The sequence below is a fragment of the Eptesicus fuscus genome, chromosome 21 (genome assembly GCF_027574615.1).
Source record: "Eptesicus fuscus isolate TK198812 chromosome 21, DD_ASM_mEF_20220401, whole genome shotgun sequence".
Lineage (NCBI taxonomy): Eukaryota > Metazoa > Chordata > Mammalia > Chiroptera > Vespertilionidae > Eptesicus > Eptesicus fuscus.
In genome coordinates this window covers 44,197,024-44,209,815 of record NC_072493.1, presented here as the reverse complement: position 1 = coordinate 44,209,815, position 12,792 = coordinate 44,197,024, and the positions used below count along the sequence as shown (strand labels likewise).

The 12,792-nt window shown below is 57.6% G+C and overlaps 1 protein-coding gene across 4 annotated transcripts; it reads left to right on the top strand.

The window, feature by feature from the left end:
- Positions 1-3,152: 3,152 nt before the first annotated feature.
- Positions 3,153-12,720, top strand: LOC103297600 (kallikrein-6). 4 transcript variants are annotated; one of them, XM_054710157.1, is made up of 7 exons: positions 3,153-3,257; positions 4,956-5,028; positions 5,457-5,504; positions 5,869-6,025; positions 9,338-9,585; positions 10,788-10,924; positions 12,092-12,720. In XM_054710157.1, exons 2-7 carry the CDS (start codon positions 4,989-4,991, stop codon positions 12,248-12,250), a joined length of 789 nt encoding a protein of 262 aa, XP_054566132.1. In that variant the 5' UTR covers positions 3,153-3,257; positions 4,956-4,988; the 3' UTR covers positions 12,251-12,720. The 4 variants fall into 4 exon arrangements, with proteins under 4 accessions (XP_054566132.1, XP_054566131.1, XP_054566133.1 ...); XM_054710156.1 differs by having other exon boundaries at positions 3,153-3,261; XM_054710158.1 differs by lacking the exon at positions 5,457-5,504 and having other exon boundaries at positions 3,153-3,261.
- The last annotated feature ends 72 nt before the right edge of the window (positions 12,721-12,792 follow it).

Genomic DNA, 12,792 nt, shown 5'->3' with positions numbered 1-12,792 from the left:
TGTGGGCTGGATCCCCAGTAGGAGGCGTGCAGGAGGCAGCTGGTCAATGGCTCATCATTGATGTTTCTATCTCTCTCCCTCTCCCTTCCTCTCTGAAATCAACATACACACACACACACATACACACATACACACACACACACACACTCTAGAGGCCCAATGCACAAAATTCATGCAAGGGGCTCGGCCCGGCTTTATCCAGAAGGTCATCCGGAAGGTCATCTGGACGGTCGTTCCGCTGTTCGGCCGTCAGGTCTAATTAGCATATTATGCTTTTATTATTATAGATATTTTTTAAATGGGTTAAATTTTTCCAATTTTGATTTTGCATGTAATGAGTTAATGAAATGTTAAAATAAACTTTTTTTTGAGATTTTCATTTATTTTTTATTTTCTTAACTTTAATTTTTCAATTGCAGTTTACATTCAATGCTATCTTGCATTCATTTCAGGTGTGCAACATAGTGGTTAGACAATCATATGCTTAATGAAGTGATCCCCCCTGATATTTCCAGTACCCAGCTGGCATCATCCATAGTTATTACAATATTATTGACTCTATTTTGTTATGCTGTACTTTTACATCCCCGTGAGGAGGACTAGGTGAAAAAGGTGAAGGGCCCTAGCCGGTTTGGCTCAGTGGATAGGGCATCAGCCTGCGGACTGAAGGATCTGGGTTCAATTCCGGTCAAGGGCACACTATGATGCCCGGGTTGCAGGCTCGATCCCCAGTAGGGAGGGTGTGCAGGAGGCAGCTGATCAGTGATTCTCATCATAGATGTCTCTCTCTCTCCCTCCCTCTTCCTTCCTCTCTGAAATCAATAAAAATACATATTTTTTAAAAGGTGAAGGGATTGAGAAGTACAGATGGGTAGTAACTCTTGCTTCTTTTCACTTTTTTTTTTTTTTTTTAACTGGCGTGTGTGCCTGCCATTTATTCCCACTGGCCAGCACCGTTCTGGATGCTGCAGGTTTCCCAACACCAGGCTGAGGGGTTAGGACTTTGTCCCAGGATGATGGGGGGGCCCAGAGCAGGGTTGTGAGCAGGAGAGAGTCAGGGTGCAAGAAGAACCCTCTGGGGTCAAAGGAAGGATGCAGGGGCGAGGGAAGGGCCGGAGGTGATGGTCCACGTGGGAGAGACGCAGGGCTGAGCTGAAGCCGGGAAATGGGGACAGAGCGGAGGAAGCCGCTCAGGGAGGGGAGGCAGGGGGACGGGGCTTGGGGGTCACCCACTGAGAGGTCTAGCCTGCCGCCTGGAAGAATGGTGGGTCCTGAGTTCAGGGGGGACCTGAGTGTGAAGGGCCGGGGGGATCCGGGGGCTGGAGGGGCAGCACCCCAAAGAGTACGCTGAATGCCCAATGGTTTCATCCAGGGAGTCGTGGAGGCCAAGCAAAGGGGGTGACCATTAGATTTGTTTTTCCGGAAAGTCACAGAGGCAGAAGAAGCTGCAAAAGAAATGGGCTCAGGAAACCAGGCACAGAGGCAAAAGCTCAAACCCTTGGAGCTTCGGAGAAAGAGAAAGGCAAGGAAAACCTGCCCCCCGGGGGGGGGGGGGAGAGGGGAGGAAGGCAGGGGTGTGCTCCACAGAGAGCACCCCCAAACTTTTTTTGTTTGTTTGTTAATCCTCACCAGAGCGTATTTTTCCCATTGATTTTTTAAAATATATTTTATTGATTTTTTTACAGGGAGAGGGATCGAGAGTTAGAAACATCGATCAGCTGCCTCCTGCACACCCCCAACTGAGGATGTGCCCACAACCAAGGTACATGCCCTTGACCGGAATCGAACCTGGGACCCTTCAGTCCGCAGGCCGACGCTCTATCCACGCTCTATCAGCCAATTCCCACTGATTTTTAGAGGGAGCGGAAGGGAAGGAGAGAGGGGGAGAGAGAGAAACATCGATGGGAGCCACATCGGATTGGTTGCCTTCTGAACACACCCCGACCTGGGCAGGGATCGAACCTGCAATTTACGTAAGTACATGCCCTTGACCGGGAGTCGAACCCGCGACCCTTTGGTGTGCAGGTGGGCGCTCTAACCACGGAGCCACCGGGGCTGGGGCCCAACAACTTTTTTTTTTTTTTAATTGATTTTAGAGAGAGAGAGGAAGGGAGAGTGACAGAGACAATCCATTGGCTGTTCCCCTTGTGGATGCATTCATTGGTTGATTCTTGGATGTGCCCTGGCCCCGGGCTCCAACCACAACCTTCGGGGGAGAGACACGTCCTAACCACTGAGCAGCCCGGCCAGGACTCTGGACAATTCTATTTCATGCAATAAAAAAAAAGGCAGCGCCAGGCCCCAGCTGGTGCGGAGACAGACGTTCATTATTGCCATCAGCTGACCTCATTGCCCAAGGACCTTCCTGAAAGCCCCCCCCACCCCCATTTTCCTTCTCACCACACCCCCAACCGCCCCCACCCCACCCCGTCCCGGGGATCACCACACCCACGCGCATTTCCCTCCTCGCAGCCCCGCACACCCTCGCTGCTCCGGCCCACGCCCTTCCCGGACACGCGGGCCCCTCAGCTCGGACCCTCCTGCTGCTTGCATTGTCTCTCCCTTTCATCCGGTCCCCAAACCCTCCTGCGTCCCCGCCAGCTTCCCCACCTCCCCCTCCATCCACGTCTCCCCTGGGGGCCGGGAACCTGACGCCCCGCTGGCAGGGGCACCCCTCTCCCCAGTGCAGGGGGAGCCTGGGGGCAGGTGAGCAGAGAGATTTAGAGGCTCAGAGATTTAGGGGCCAGACAGACACAGAGAAAAGGATGGAGAAAGAAGCAGAGGAATAAAGAGACAGAGACTGAGGTGAAAGCAGAGAAAGAGAGAGAGAGAGAGAGAGAGAGAGAGAGAGAGAGAGAGAGAGAGAGAGAGAGAGAGAGAGATGGTTGGCCCGCCAGGGCCAGGGAGGGAAAGGGACCACACCCCAGAGGTGGGCAGCCGTGGAAGAGGGGCCCTGAGACGGGGCAGAGGTGGGGGACAGCGGCGGGGACAAGGGAGCTATTGAGCGCCGCCCGCCCGCCTTCCTGGAAGCGAGGTTGGGAAAGGAGCTGCCAGGAGCGTGGCACGGGGCGCTGGGGGCGGACAAAGCCGGATTGTTCCGGGCCTTTCCCCACAGCGCCCCGGCCTGCGCCCCAGCCTGCACCCCAGCCCGGGGCAGGGTCGAGTCCCAGCCCGGTGACACACGCTTCCTCACTGCTGGCTCACTCTCTCGTGGGGACAAGGAGGTCGTCCGCACACACAGAGGGACGTGACGGCAGGTCGGTGAGTCACCCCAACCCCACTGACCCAGCAGGCGCCCAAGGACCTGTGGGTCCCGACAGAGACGGACACGGGTGGTGGGGCCCCTGCTAGCCTGGCAGCTGTTGGCTTACCCAGGAGGCTCACATTTGGGTCCTTGGACACTTTCTTGCTCAAGGACCTAGAAGTCCAGGGAATGAGGAGGGCAAGGTGCCATCTTTCCCGCCCCCACACCCAGGAGTCAGCACCCAGTCCTCCTCCCTCAGACCCAGGAGTCCAGGCCCCCAACCCTTCCTCTTTCAGACCGAGGAGTGCAGGCCCCCAGCCCCTCCTCCCTCAGACCCAGGGGTCCAGGCCCCCAGCCCCTCCTCCCTCAGACCCAGGAGTCCAGGCCCCCAGCCCCTCCTCCCTCAGACCCAGGAGTCCAGGCCCCCAGCCCCTCAGACCCAGGGGTCCAGGCCCCCAACCCCTCTTCCCTCAGACCCAGGGGTCCAGGCCCCCACCCCCTCCTCCCTCAGACCCAGGGGTCCAGGCCCCCAGCCCCTCCTCCCTCAGACCCAGGAGTCCAGGCCCCCAGCACCTCCTCCCTCAGACCCAGGAGCCAGCACCCAGCCCTCCTCCCTCAGACCCAGGGGTCCAGGCCCCCAGCCCCTCCTCCCTCAGACCCAGGGGTCCAGGCCCCCAGCCCCTCCTCCCTCAGACCCAGGAGTCCAGGCCCCCAGCCCCTCCTCCCTCAGACCCAGGAGCCAGCACCCAGCCCTCCTCCCTCAGACCCAGGGGTCCAGGCCCCCAGCCCCTCCTCCCTCGGACCCAGGGGTCCAGGCCCCCAACCCTTCCTCCCTCAGACCCAGGGGTCCAGGCCCCCAGCCCCTCCTCCCTCAGACCCAGGGGTCCAGGCCCCCAGCCCCTCCTCCCTCAGACCCAGGGGTCCAGGCCCCCAGTCCCTCCTCCCTCAGACCCAGGGGTCCAGGCCCCCAGCCCCTCCTCCCTCAGACCCAGGAGTCTTGGCCCTAAGCCCCTCCTCCCTCAGACCCAGGGGTCCAGGCCCCCAGCCCCTCCTTTCTCAGACCCAGGAGTCCAGGCCCCCAGACCCTCCTCCCTCAGACCCAGGAGTCCAGGCCCCCAGCCCCTCCTTCTTCAGACCCAGGGGTCCAGGCCCCCAGCCCCTCCTCCCTCAGACCCAGGGGTCCAGGCCCCCAGCCCCTCCTCCCTCAGACCCAGGGGTCCAGGCCCCCAGCCCCTCCTCCCTCAGACCCAGGAATCCGGGCCCCCAGCCCCTCCTCCCTCAGACCCAGGAGTCCAGGCCCCCAGCCCCTCCTCCCTCAGACCCAGGAGTCTGGGCTCCCAGTGCACTTAGGGACAATGTGCTCCTTCCTGGAAGCTGGGGTCAGGGGTCATCAGGAGCAGCGCTGTGGGGGGTGGAAGAATGTGTGTGGGAGGGCCGGTGAGGAGGAAGAGGGAGGGGCAGCCTGCAGCCTCGGGGACCTGGGAGATGTGGGTTAAAAGGAAGCACCCGAGCTTGTGGGGGAAAGACCAGCCTCTTGCAGGGAGGCCGGGAGCCTGGGGTATCCGTCAGGCGGCCCTTGACGCCCTGGCCCCACGGCCCCTACGTCTTCTGCTCTCCGCCTGCCTCTTCCTCTTTCTCTTTCTGTCTGTCTGTCTCTCTCTCCTGTTTCTAGGGATCCTCACTGCTTTGCCAATTCCTTTCCTCCCCTCAGCGCCCTGTGTCTCCGACTCTGCCTGCCTGTGACATGCACTGTCCCTGGGCCCGTAGGCAGTGGCCCCCAGCAGGTAAGACCGCACCGCACCCCAGCATCTAAAGTGTGGGGGCCCAGAGCCGAGGTGCAGAGGAAGGTGCATGGGACGGAAGGATGTCTGGGGCCCCCTGGGGCCCACCCTCCCTGTGACTAGGCAGGCAGACGCCACGGAGAGGGAGAGGAGGGGCATAGAAAGACTGCCTGAGACTCCCGCTGCACTGAGCGGGCCCCTGGGACCAGCAGGTGCAATGCTGGGGTCTCCCTGGCACCCGCCTTCAAGGGATCCTCAGTTGGGGGCAGGGGTGCAGGAGACCAGAAATCCGGAGGCTAGATAAAGATCAGAAGTCAGGGGTCGGGAGACTGTGGCAGGCCGGGGAGGCGGGGGCAGGAGGAGGGAGAAGAGGGAGGGGCCTGCGTGGGGCCTGAGCGGGGCCTGATGGAGCACTTGGCTTCCCCTCCCAGGACCGGCCATGAAGATGCTGATTGCAGCTCTGGTCCTGACCGCAGCAGGTGGGAAAAGGGGGGTGGGGGATGGGGAGGTCTGGGGACAGGGTGGGGGTTGCTGGCGGGGCAGAGATTGGAACTGGAGACGGGAGCCACACAGGTGCGGAGGGGGGTGGGTTTGGAACGAGGAAGATGCGGGAGACGAGGTGAGAGATGGGGGATGCAGCCAGGGACGGGGGCGGGAGGGGGCGGCGAAGGTGGGGGAGAGACGGAGGACGGGGTTGGCTTTGGGGATGGTGCTGGCCGCATCTGGGTGTGGGGACGGATGGGGACCATCTGGAGGATTAGGACAGGACTGGGTTCGCCCTGGCGGGCGCACCTGCTCCCTCCAGACCTCCCCTCCGACGCTGACCCTCTCTCCCTCCCGCAGTCCAGGCCGAGAGGAAGGATAAGGTGCTGTCCGGCGGGCCCTGCGAGCGGATGTCTCACCCCTACCAGGCTGCCCTCTACAACTCCGGCCAGCTGCTCTGCGGGGGGGTGCTCATCCACCCGTCGTGGGTCCTCACGGCTGCGCACTGCAAGAAACCGTGAGTTGCCACACCGCGGACGGGGGAGTGGTGGCAATTAGAGCCCGCCAAGGTCTTGCAGGCTTCAGGCTCGGGATGGCACGCATCTCCCCCTGTCCCAGCACCAGGCCATCTGATAACCAGTCTCATTTGGCCAATAGTTAATTGAGCACTAAATGTGGGCCAGGCGCTGTGTGGGGCCCCGGGGATCGAGCCGAGAAGCAAACAAGCAGAAGTGCCCCTCTGGTGAACTGGCCTTCTCCCGGGGAGGCAGCCGAGCAGGGGGGGGGGGGGGGGGCCTGTAGGGAGAGACGGGTTCGTTCTAAGCGCAGGGGAGAGCCCGCACGGGTGGGTTTGAATCTGGGAAGCAGCAAGATCTGCTTTCATTGTCCAAAGCAATCTGGCTACCTTGTGGGATGTGCACTGAGCAAGAGGAGGTGAACGGGTGCGTGAGGAGGCCCGGGCCACCATCCAGCGCCGGAAGATGCTGGCTGGGGCCGGGATGCTGGCTGGGGGAGGGGGCGAGGAAGGGAGGATGCACAGACGTTAGAAAGCAGGACTTGGTGATGTGGGATGGGAGGGGAAGAGAGAGCAAGCAGGGCTGGCCTCCAAGGATTTGACCTGGACCACGGGGTGTTAGGTTGTGTCTTTGGCTGCGTCGGGGAAGAGGGAACAGAGAAGCAGCTTGGATCGGGGGCGGGGGAGCGTCAGACATTTTTGCTTTCGCCAAGACGCGTCTGAGAGACCTGGGAGATGGCCAGGAAGGATGCCAGGTTGGCCGCTGGCGCTCCGGGGAGAGGTCAGAGCGGGAGGTAAAGACGAAGGCGTCTTCCGCCAGCAGGTAGTACTTAAAGGCACGGCACCAGATGAGATCACCCAAAAAGCGGGCCCGGATAGAGGAGCGGCGAGGGCCTGGGACAGATCCCCGGGGCACGAAAAACCACACGTTAGATGAACAAACGGCTGTTGGGCGCTGACGACGGGCCAGGTGCCCAGTGAAGCAGGGACATTCCGTTTCCACAGAAAGGGCCTGTTGGCCCCATCTTGCAGATGAGGAAACTGAGGCTCAGGGAAATAGCCAGGGACGACGCAAGTGTGAGGCAGGCAACTGATACCTCACCTCCTATGGGAGGAGGGGGTCTCGCCATGGACGCCAGGACCCCAGGGCGGGCTCCTCCATGCTCAGGGAGGGCTGGCCTCACACCCCCGCCCCCCTGCCATCCTCATTCATTCCTTCAGAGCCCCCCTGATTGAGAGCACCCACTCAGGGCCAGATTGGAATGGGCCGTGGGGATTCAGGAGGGGAGGACAGAAGGACAGTGAGCGAACAAACCCTCGAAGAGATCATACAACTACAAATTACCCTAAGTCCCGTGAAGAAGGACAGGAATGGCTTCTCCAGGGAAGGGAGCAGAGGCGCCGACTGTGGGTGGATGAGATGAGAGTGGAGCGGAGGCACGGGCAAGGAGACGGTGTGGCCCAGGGAAGTTGAGGGAAGAGCATTCAGAGCAGAGGAAACACAAGGGCACAGGCCCTGGAGTGAGAACATTCTGGAGCGTTACCAGTCCACGGGGGGGACGGGGGGGGGGGGTCGGAGAATAGCGGGATGGGACACTTGGGCTGTATTCTGAGGGCAATGGGGAACTGTGGGAGGCTTGTGAGGAAGGGAGTGGCTCTTTGATCCACTTCGCAAATATGTCTTCAATACCCGTCACGTTCCCGGTATTGGCCTAGGCTCTGAGGATACTGTATCCGAACAAAACAAACATCCCGTCTTGATAGTCCAGAGCCGTGGTCGGCAAACTGCGGCTCGCGAGCCACATGCGGCTCTTTGGCCCCTTGAGTGTGGCTCTTCCACAAAATACCACGGCCCGGGCGAGTCTATGTTGGAGAAGTGGCGTCAGAAGAAGTTTACGTTTAAAAAAATTTGGCTCTCAAATTTCGGTCGTTGCACTGTTGATATTGGGCTCTGTTGACGAATGAGTTTGCCGGCCACTGGTCTAGAGTCACGCCACCGGCCGCCTGTGGCGCATTGAATTGACATGAATAAAAACGGGACGAAACCCCAAATCCACGAGCCACGTTTCGGGTGCTCCGTAGTTGCCTGTGGCTAGTGGCCACTGGGTCACGTAGCACAGATACGTTTTCGTCATTGCAGACAGTTCTGTCGGGCACTGACGTGGTGGGAGGAGGAGAGACAATAAAACAGGTAGATATTTAACAACACCTATATTATACAGAAAAGAATAATGATAGGTTTTCTGGTGGAGCAGAAAACAGGAGAGGGAGATAAGGATTACCTGTTGGGGTGGATATTTACATCTTAATTGGGTTGCAGGGAAGGCCTCAGATGAGGAGGTCACATTTGAAGTAGGTGAGGGAGGGAACCATGCACACATCTGGGGGGGAAAATAGTTGCTGGCTGAGGAAGCAGCCAGTGCAAAGGCCCTGGGGTAGGAGGATGACTACTGTTGTGTTCAAGGAAAGGCAGGGAAACCAGTGTGGCCAGAGAAGAAAGGCGGGGGGGGGGGGGGGGGGGGGATGGGAGGAGACACCTGTGAGGTGACAGGCAGGACCGTGTAGGCCATGATGAGTCCTTTGGTCTTTCCTCAGCGTGAGTTGGGAGTCATGGGAGAATTCTCAGCAGGCCAAGGACAGGACCAACGTATGTTGTTAAAATATCTATGGCTGCCCTAACCCATTTGGCGCAGTGGTTAGAGCGTCAGCCTGCGGACTGAAGGGTCCCCAGGTTCGATTCCGGTCAAGGGCATGTACCTTGGTTGCGGGCACATCCCCAGTGGGAGGTGTGCAGGAGGCAGCTGATCGATGTTTCTCTCTCATCGATGTTTCTAACTCTCTATCCGTCTTCCTTCCTCTCTGTAAAAAAATCAATAAGATATATATTTTTTTAAAAATAAAATAAAATATTTATGGCTGTTCTCTGGAAGATAGACTACAGAGGGCCAACGGCAGAAGCAAGGAGTCGAGCGAGGCAGCTACTGCTGTAGTCCGCGTAAAGGATGATGGTTGCTCAGAACAAGATGGTAGCAGTCGGGGAGGCGAGTAGCGGTCAGATTCTGGACAAACCTTGAAGGGACGAAAGGATTTCTGGGCCACTTAGATGGGAGGCATGAAATAAAGAGTGAAGAATAGTCTCCAAGTTTATGCTGGAAGGATAGAGTCGTCATTTACCGATCTGGGAAGACGGAAGGAAACAAGGCCAGATAGTTCATGGTGTACCAGGCTGCCCCGCTTCCCGCCACCACCCCATCTGGAGTCTCAGCCGCAGCCCGAGGGCTCCAGGTGAGACCCCGCCCTCCCCCTCTTTCCCAGGAATCTCCAGGTCTACCTGGGGAAGCACAACATTTACGAGAGAGAGAGTTTCCAGGAGCAGAGCTCTGTTGTCCAGACCGTGGTCCACCCTGGCTTCGACGCTGCCACTCATGACCAGGACATCATGCTGTTACGCCTGAGGCGCCCAGCCAATCTCTCGGACCGCATCCGGCCCCTGGCCCTGGAGAGGGACTGCTCAGCCAACCGCACCAGCTGCCAAATCCTGGGCTGGGGCAAGACAGCGAGTGGTCAGTAAGACAAGGACGATGGGGAAACAGGCCAATGGGTCATGGGTAAGGTGGACCAAAGGGTGAAGGGTCAAAGGTGAAGGTGGTCCCATGGTGAGGACCCATGGGGCAGTGTATCGCTGGGTGAAAGGTCAAAGGGGAGGGAAGACAAATATGGAAGTTGGGCTAATGAGTGAATAGCCAATGGAGAAAGTAGACCAATGGGTGAATGGTATGGCTGGATGGGCCATAGGATGATGGGTCAGTGAGGAGGGGGAGGGCCAATGGGGAGATACCAATCAGAAAGGAGGCTAGTTATCGAAAGGGACCAATCAGGCTGCACTGATGATCAAGAAGGGGTAAGTGGAGGAGGGACTAATGGAAGAAGAGAGATGAATAAAGCAGGGGAGCCAGCTGAAGGGTGTGAATTGACAGAGTGGATAGGTAGAGACAGCTAATGGGGGCAGGACCATGGGGGAAGAGTGAATAGTCAAACGGAGTCACTAGAAGACGAAAGAAGTCCAATAAATCAGCGGGAATCATTGACGGTGGGCCTGTAAGTGAAGGGCCAAAAAAGAAGGTCCCCTATTGGATGAAGGGCCAATGGAAAGGTGGAGCCATTTAGGAAAGGACCAATGAGGGAGGTGGACCATTGGATGAAGAGCCAATAGGAAGGGAGAGCCATTTAGGAAAGGACCAATGAGGGAGGTGGACCATTGGATGAAGGGCCAATAGGAAGGGAGAGCCAATGGGCAAAGAAGGGTCCAGTTAGGAAAGGACTAATGGTTCAGTGATGACCAACCAGGATGAACCAACGAGCAAGAATGACAAAGGGGTGTGACAGGGGCGGTCACTAATAGAGGAAGCGTCTGGAGGTCAGCTGGAACTAGTGGAGAAGGTGGGACCAGTGGAGGAGAGAGAAGCGGAGGCAGGACCTAGGAGAAAGGAAAACCCAACAGGAAATGAGGACTCATGGAGAAGGGAGGGACTAATGAGGAAGACAAGCCAATGGGAGAGAAATATGGCATAACGAGGGACCTATCAAGAGTCAAGGCCAATGGAAATGGGTTTAAAGAACAAGAGACAAATGGGGAGAAGGGAACCAGTGGGGGATGGGGGCCCGCAGAGGAGGGAGGGATGGTAGGGCTCGGATGGTGGTCGAGGGGGAAGATGTGGGAAGGACGGGTTCTGAAGTGAGCCTCCCCCCGTCTCTCTCTCATCAGGTGTGTTCCCTAACACCATCCAGTGTGCAGACGTCCACCTGGTACCTCGTGAGGACTGTGAGCGTGCCTACCCTGGCCAGATCACCCAAAACATGGTGTGTGCTGGGGACGAGAAGTACGGCAAGGATTCCTGCCAGGTGAGGCCGGTGACGGGACCCCCCAGTTATACAGCAAAGGACAGAGACACGAAAACACAGACAGAGACAGGAAAAGAGAAACACACACAGAGACCTTAACTGGGCTTTACAGAGACTTTGAGGCATGAAAAGGGTGAGAGAGCCCTGGCTAGTTTGGCTCAGTGGATAGAGCGTCAATCTACGGACTGAAGGGTCCTGGGTTTGATTCTGGTCAAGGGCACATGCCCGGGTTGTGGGCTCGTCCCCAGTTGGAGGCGTGCAGGAGGCAGCCGATCAATGATTCTCTCTCATCATTGATGTTTCTATCTCTCTCTTCCGCTCCCTTCCTCTCTGAAATCAATAAAAAAAAATTTTTTTTAATTTTATTGCCTTTTTTACAGAGTGGAAGAGAGAGGGATAGAGAGTTAGAAACATCAATGAGAGAGAAACATTGACCAGCTGCCTCTTGCACACCCCTCTACTGGGGATGTGCCCGAAACCAAGGTACATGCCCTTGACCGGAATCGAACCTGGGACCCTTCAGTCCACAGGCCGACGCTCTATCCACTGAGCCAAACCGGTTAGGACAAAAATATTTTTTTAAAAAAAAGAAAAAGAAAAGGGTGAGAGACTCAATTCACACTCAGAGACACATCCAGCAGAGACGGGAAATGCCACCAGGGACGGAGATGGAGAGAGCAAGAACCCGAGAGACACCGTAAAGAGGCAGATGGCATGAGGGGTCCGTCCTTCCTCAAACAGAGCCCACAGGTCCTGCTCAGACCGGCCAAGCTGGGGAGAGAAGGGACTCCATCCCCCTCCCAATACCTTTAACTTGGGTTTCCTCCACTGTGGTCCACTGGGTCTCCCCAACTTATTCCAAAACTTATCTTCGAAGGACTTGAGCCAGCCAAGAAGGAGAAAGAGACCAAGATGAATAATACACAGTGAACTGGGTTACACAGTGAAAAGAAAGGCCATCTCTCTCTCCCTTCCTCCCTCCCTCCACCTGTCAGGCTCTGTTCTGTGTGTGTGTGTGTGTGTGTGTGTGTGTGTGTGTGTGTGTGTGTGTCCCCGAGTATTTCTCTCCATCTCTGGGTGTCTCTCCCTTTCTACATGTCCGAGTCTCCTCCTGTCTCTCTGTCTTTCTCTCGCTGTATTACTGACTCTCTCCCTTTTTCCCCGAAGGGCGATTCTGGGGGTCCGCTGGTGTGTGGAGACCGTCTCCGAGGCCTGGTGTCATGGGGTAACGTCCCCTGCGGATCCAAGGAGAAGCCGGGGGTCTACACCAACGTCTGCAGATATCACCAGTGGGTCCGGAGAACCATTTGGGCCAACTCATTCTGACATGTGGCATCCAACCCTTGACCTCGGCCCCCACTCACCGCCTCTAAAATATCTCTGATCAAGACCATGCCTCCTCCCCCCACTCCCGTCCAGAATCAACCCTTAATGCTTCATGCTGCTTGATTTTACCCCAACCCCATCCCTGGGGGTGAGTGGGGACACAGGCTGAGGTCTTGGCCCCACCACTAAGAGAAAACAGGGACGTCGCTTCCGAGCAGCCCTCCCTCCTGATTATCCCAGGGGCGCGTTGTCTCCCCGAAGAGGAGTAGTCTCACGCCTGGAGAAACCCGGGTTGGGATCCCAGCTCTGCCTCTTGCTGCCCGTGCAGACTCACATCTGTAAAACAGGATAACAGTATGCTCCTCATAACTCAGGGGCCGCAGTTGGGAGGGTTCAAGGTCTCGAGCATGGGAAACGGGCCCCAGTGCCTGGCTCGCCTGCCTGCTGAATAAAGAGTAGATTTCATTGCTGGTGACGCTTTTTGCTTTTCTCCCACTTCTGCTGCCCTGGAGCCCAGATATGCTTGGTTCTTTCAGCAGCCT

Bases quoted from the DNA above. Each gene is read 5' to 3' on its own strand.
- LOC103297600 (XM_054710157.1), top strand. From the start codon at position 4,989: ATGCACTGTCCCTGGGCCCGTAGGCAGTGGCCCCCAGCAG. The intron at 6,026-9,337 runs GTGAGTTGCCAC...CCTCTTTCCCAG, and splicing joins GCTGCGCACTGCAAGAAACC to GAATCTCCAGGTCTACCTGG. The intron at 10,925-12,091 runs GTGAGGCCGGTG...TTTTCCCCGAAG, and splicing joins ACGGCAAGGATTCCTGCCAG to GGCGATTCTGGGGGTCCGCT.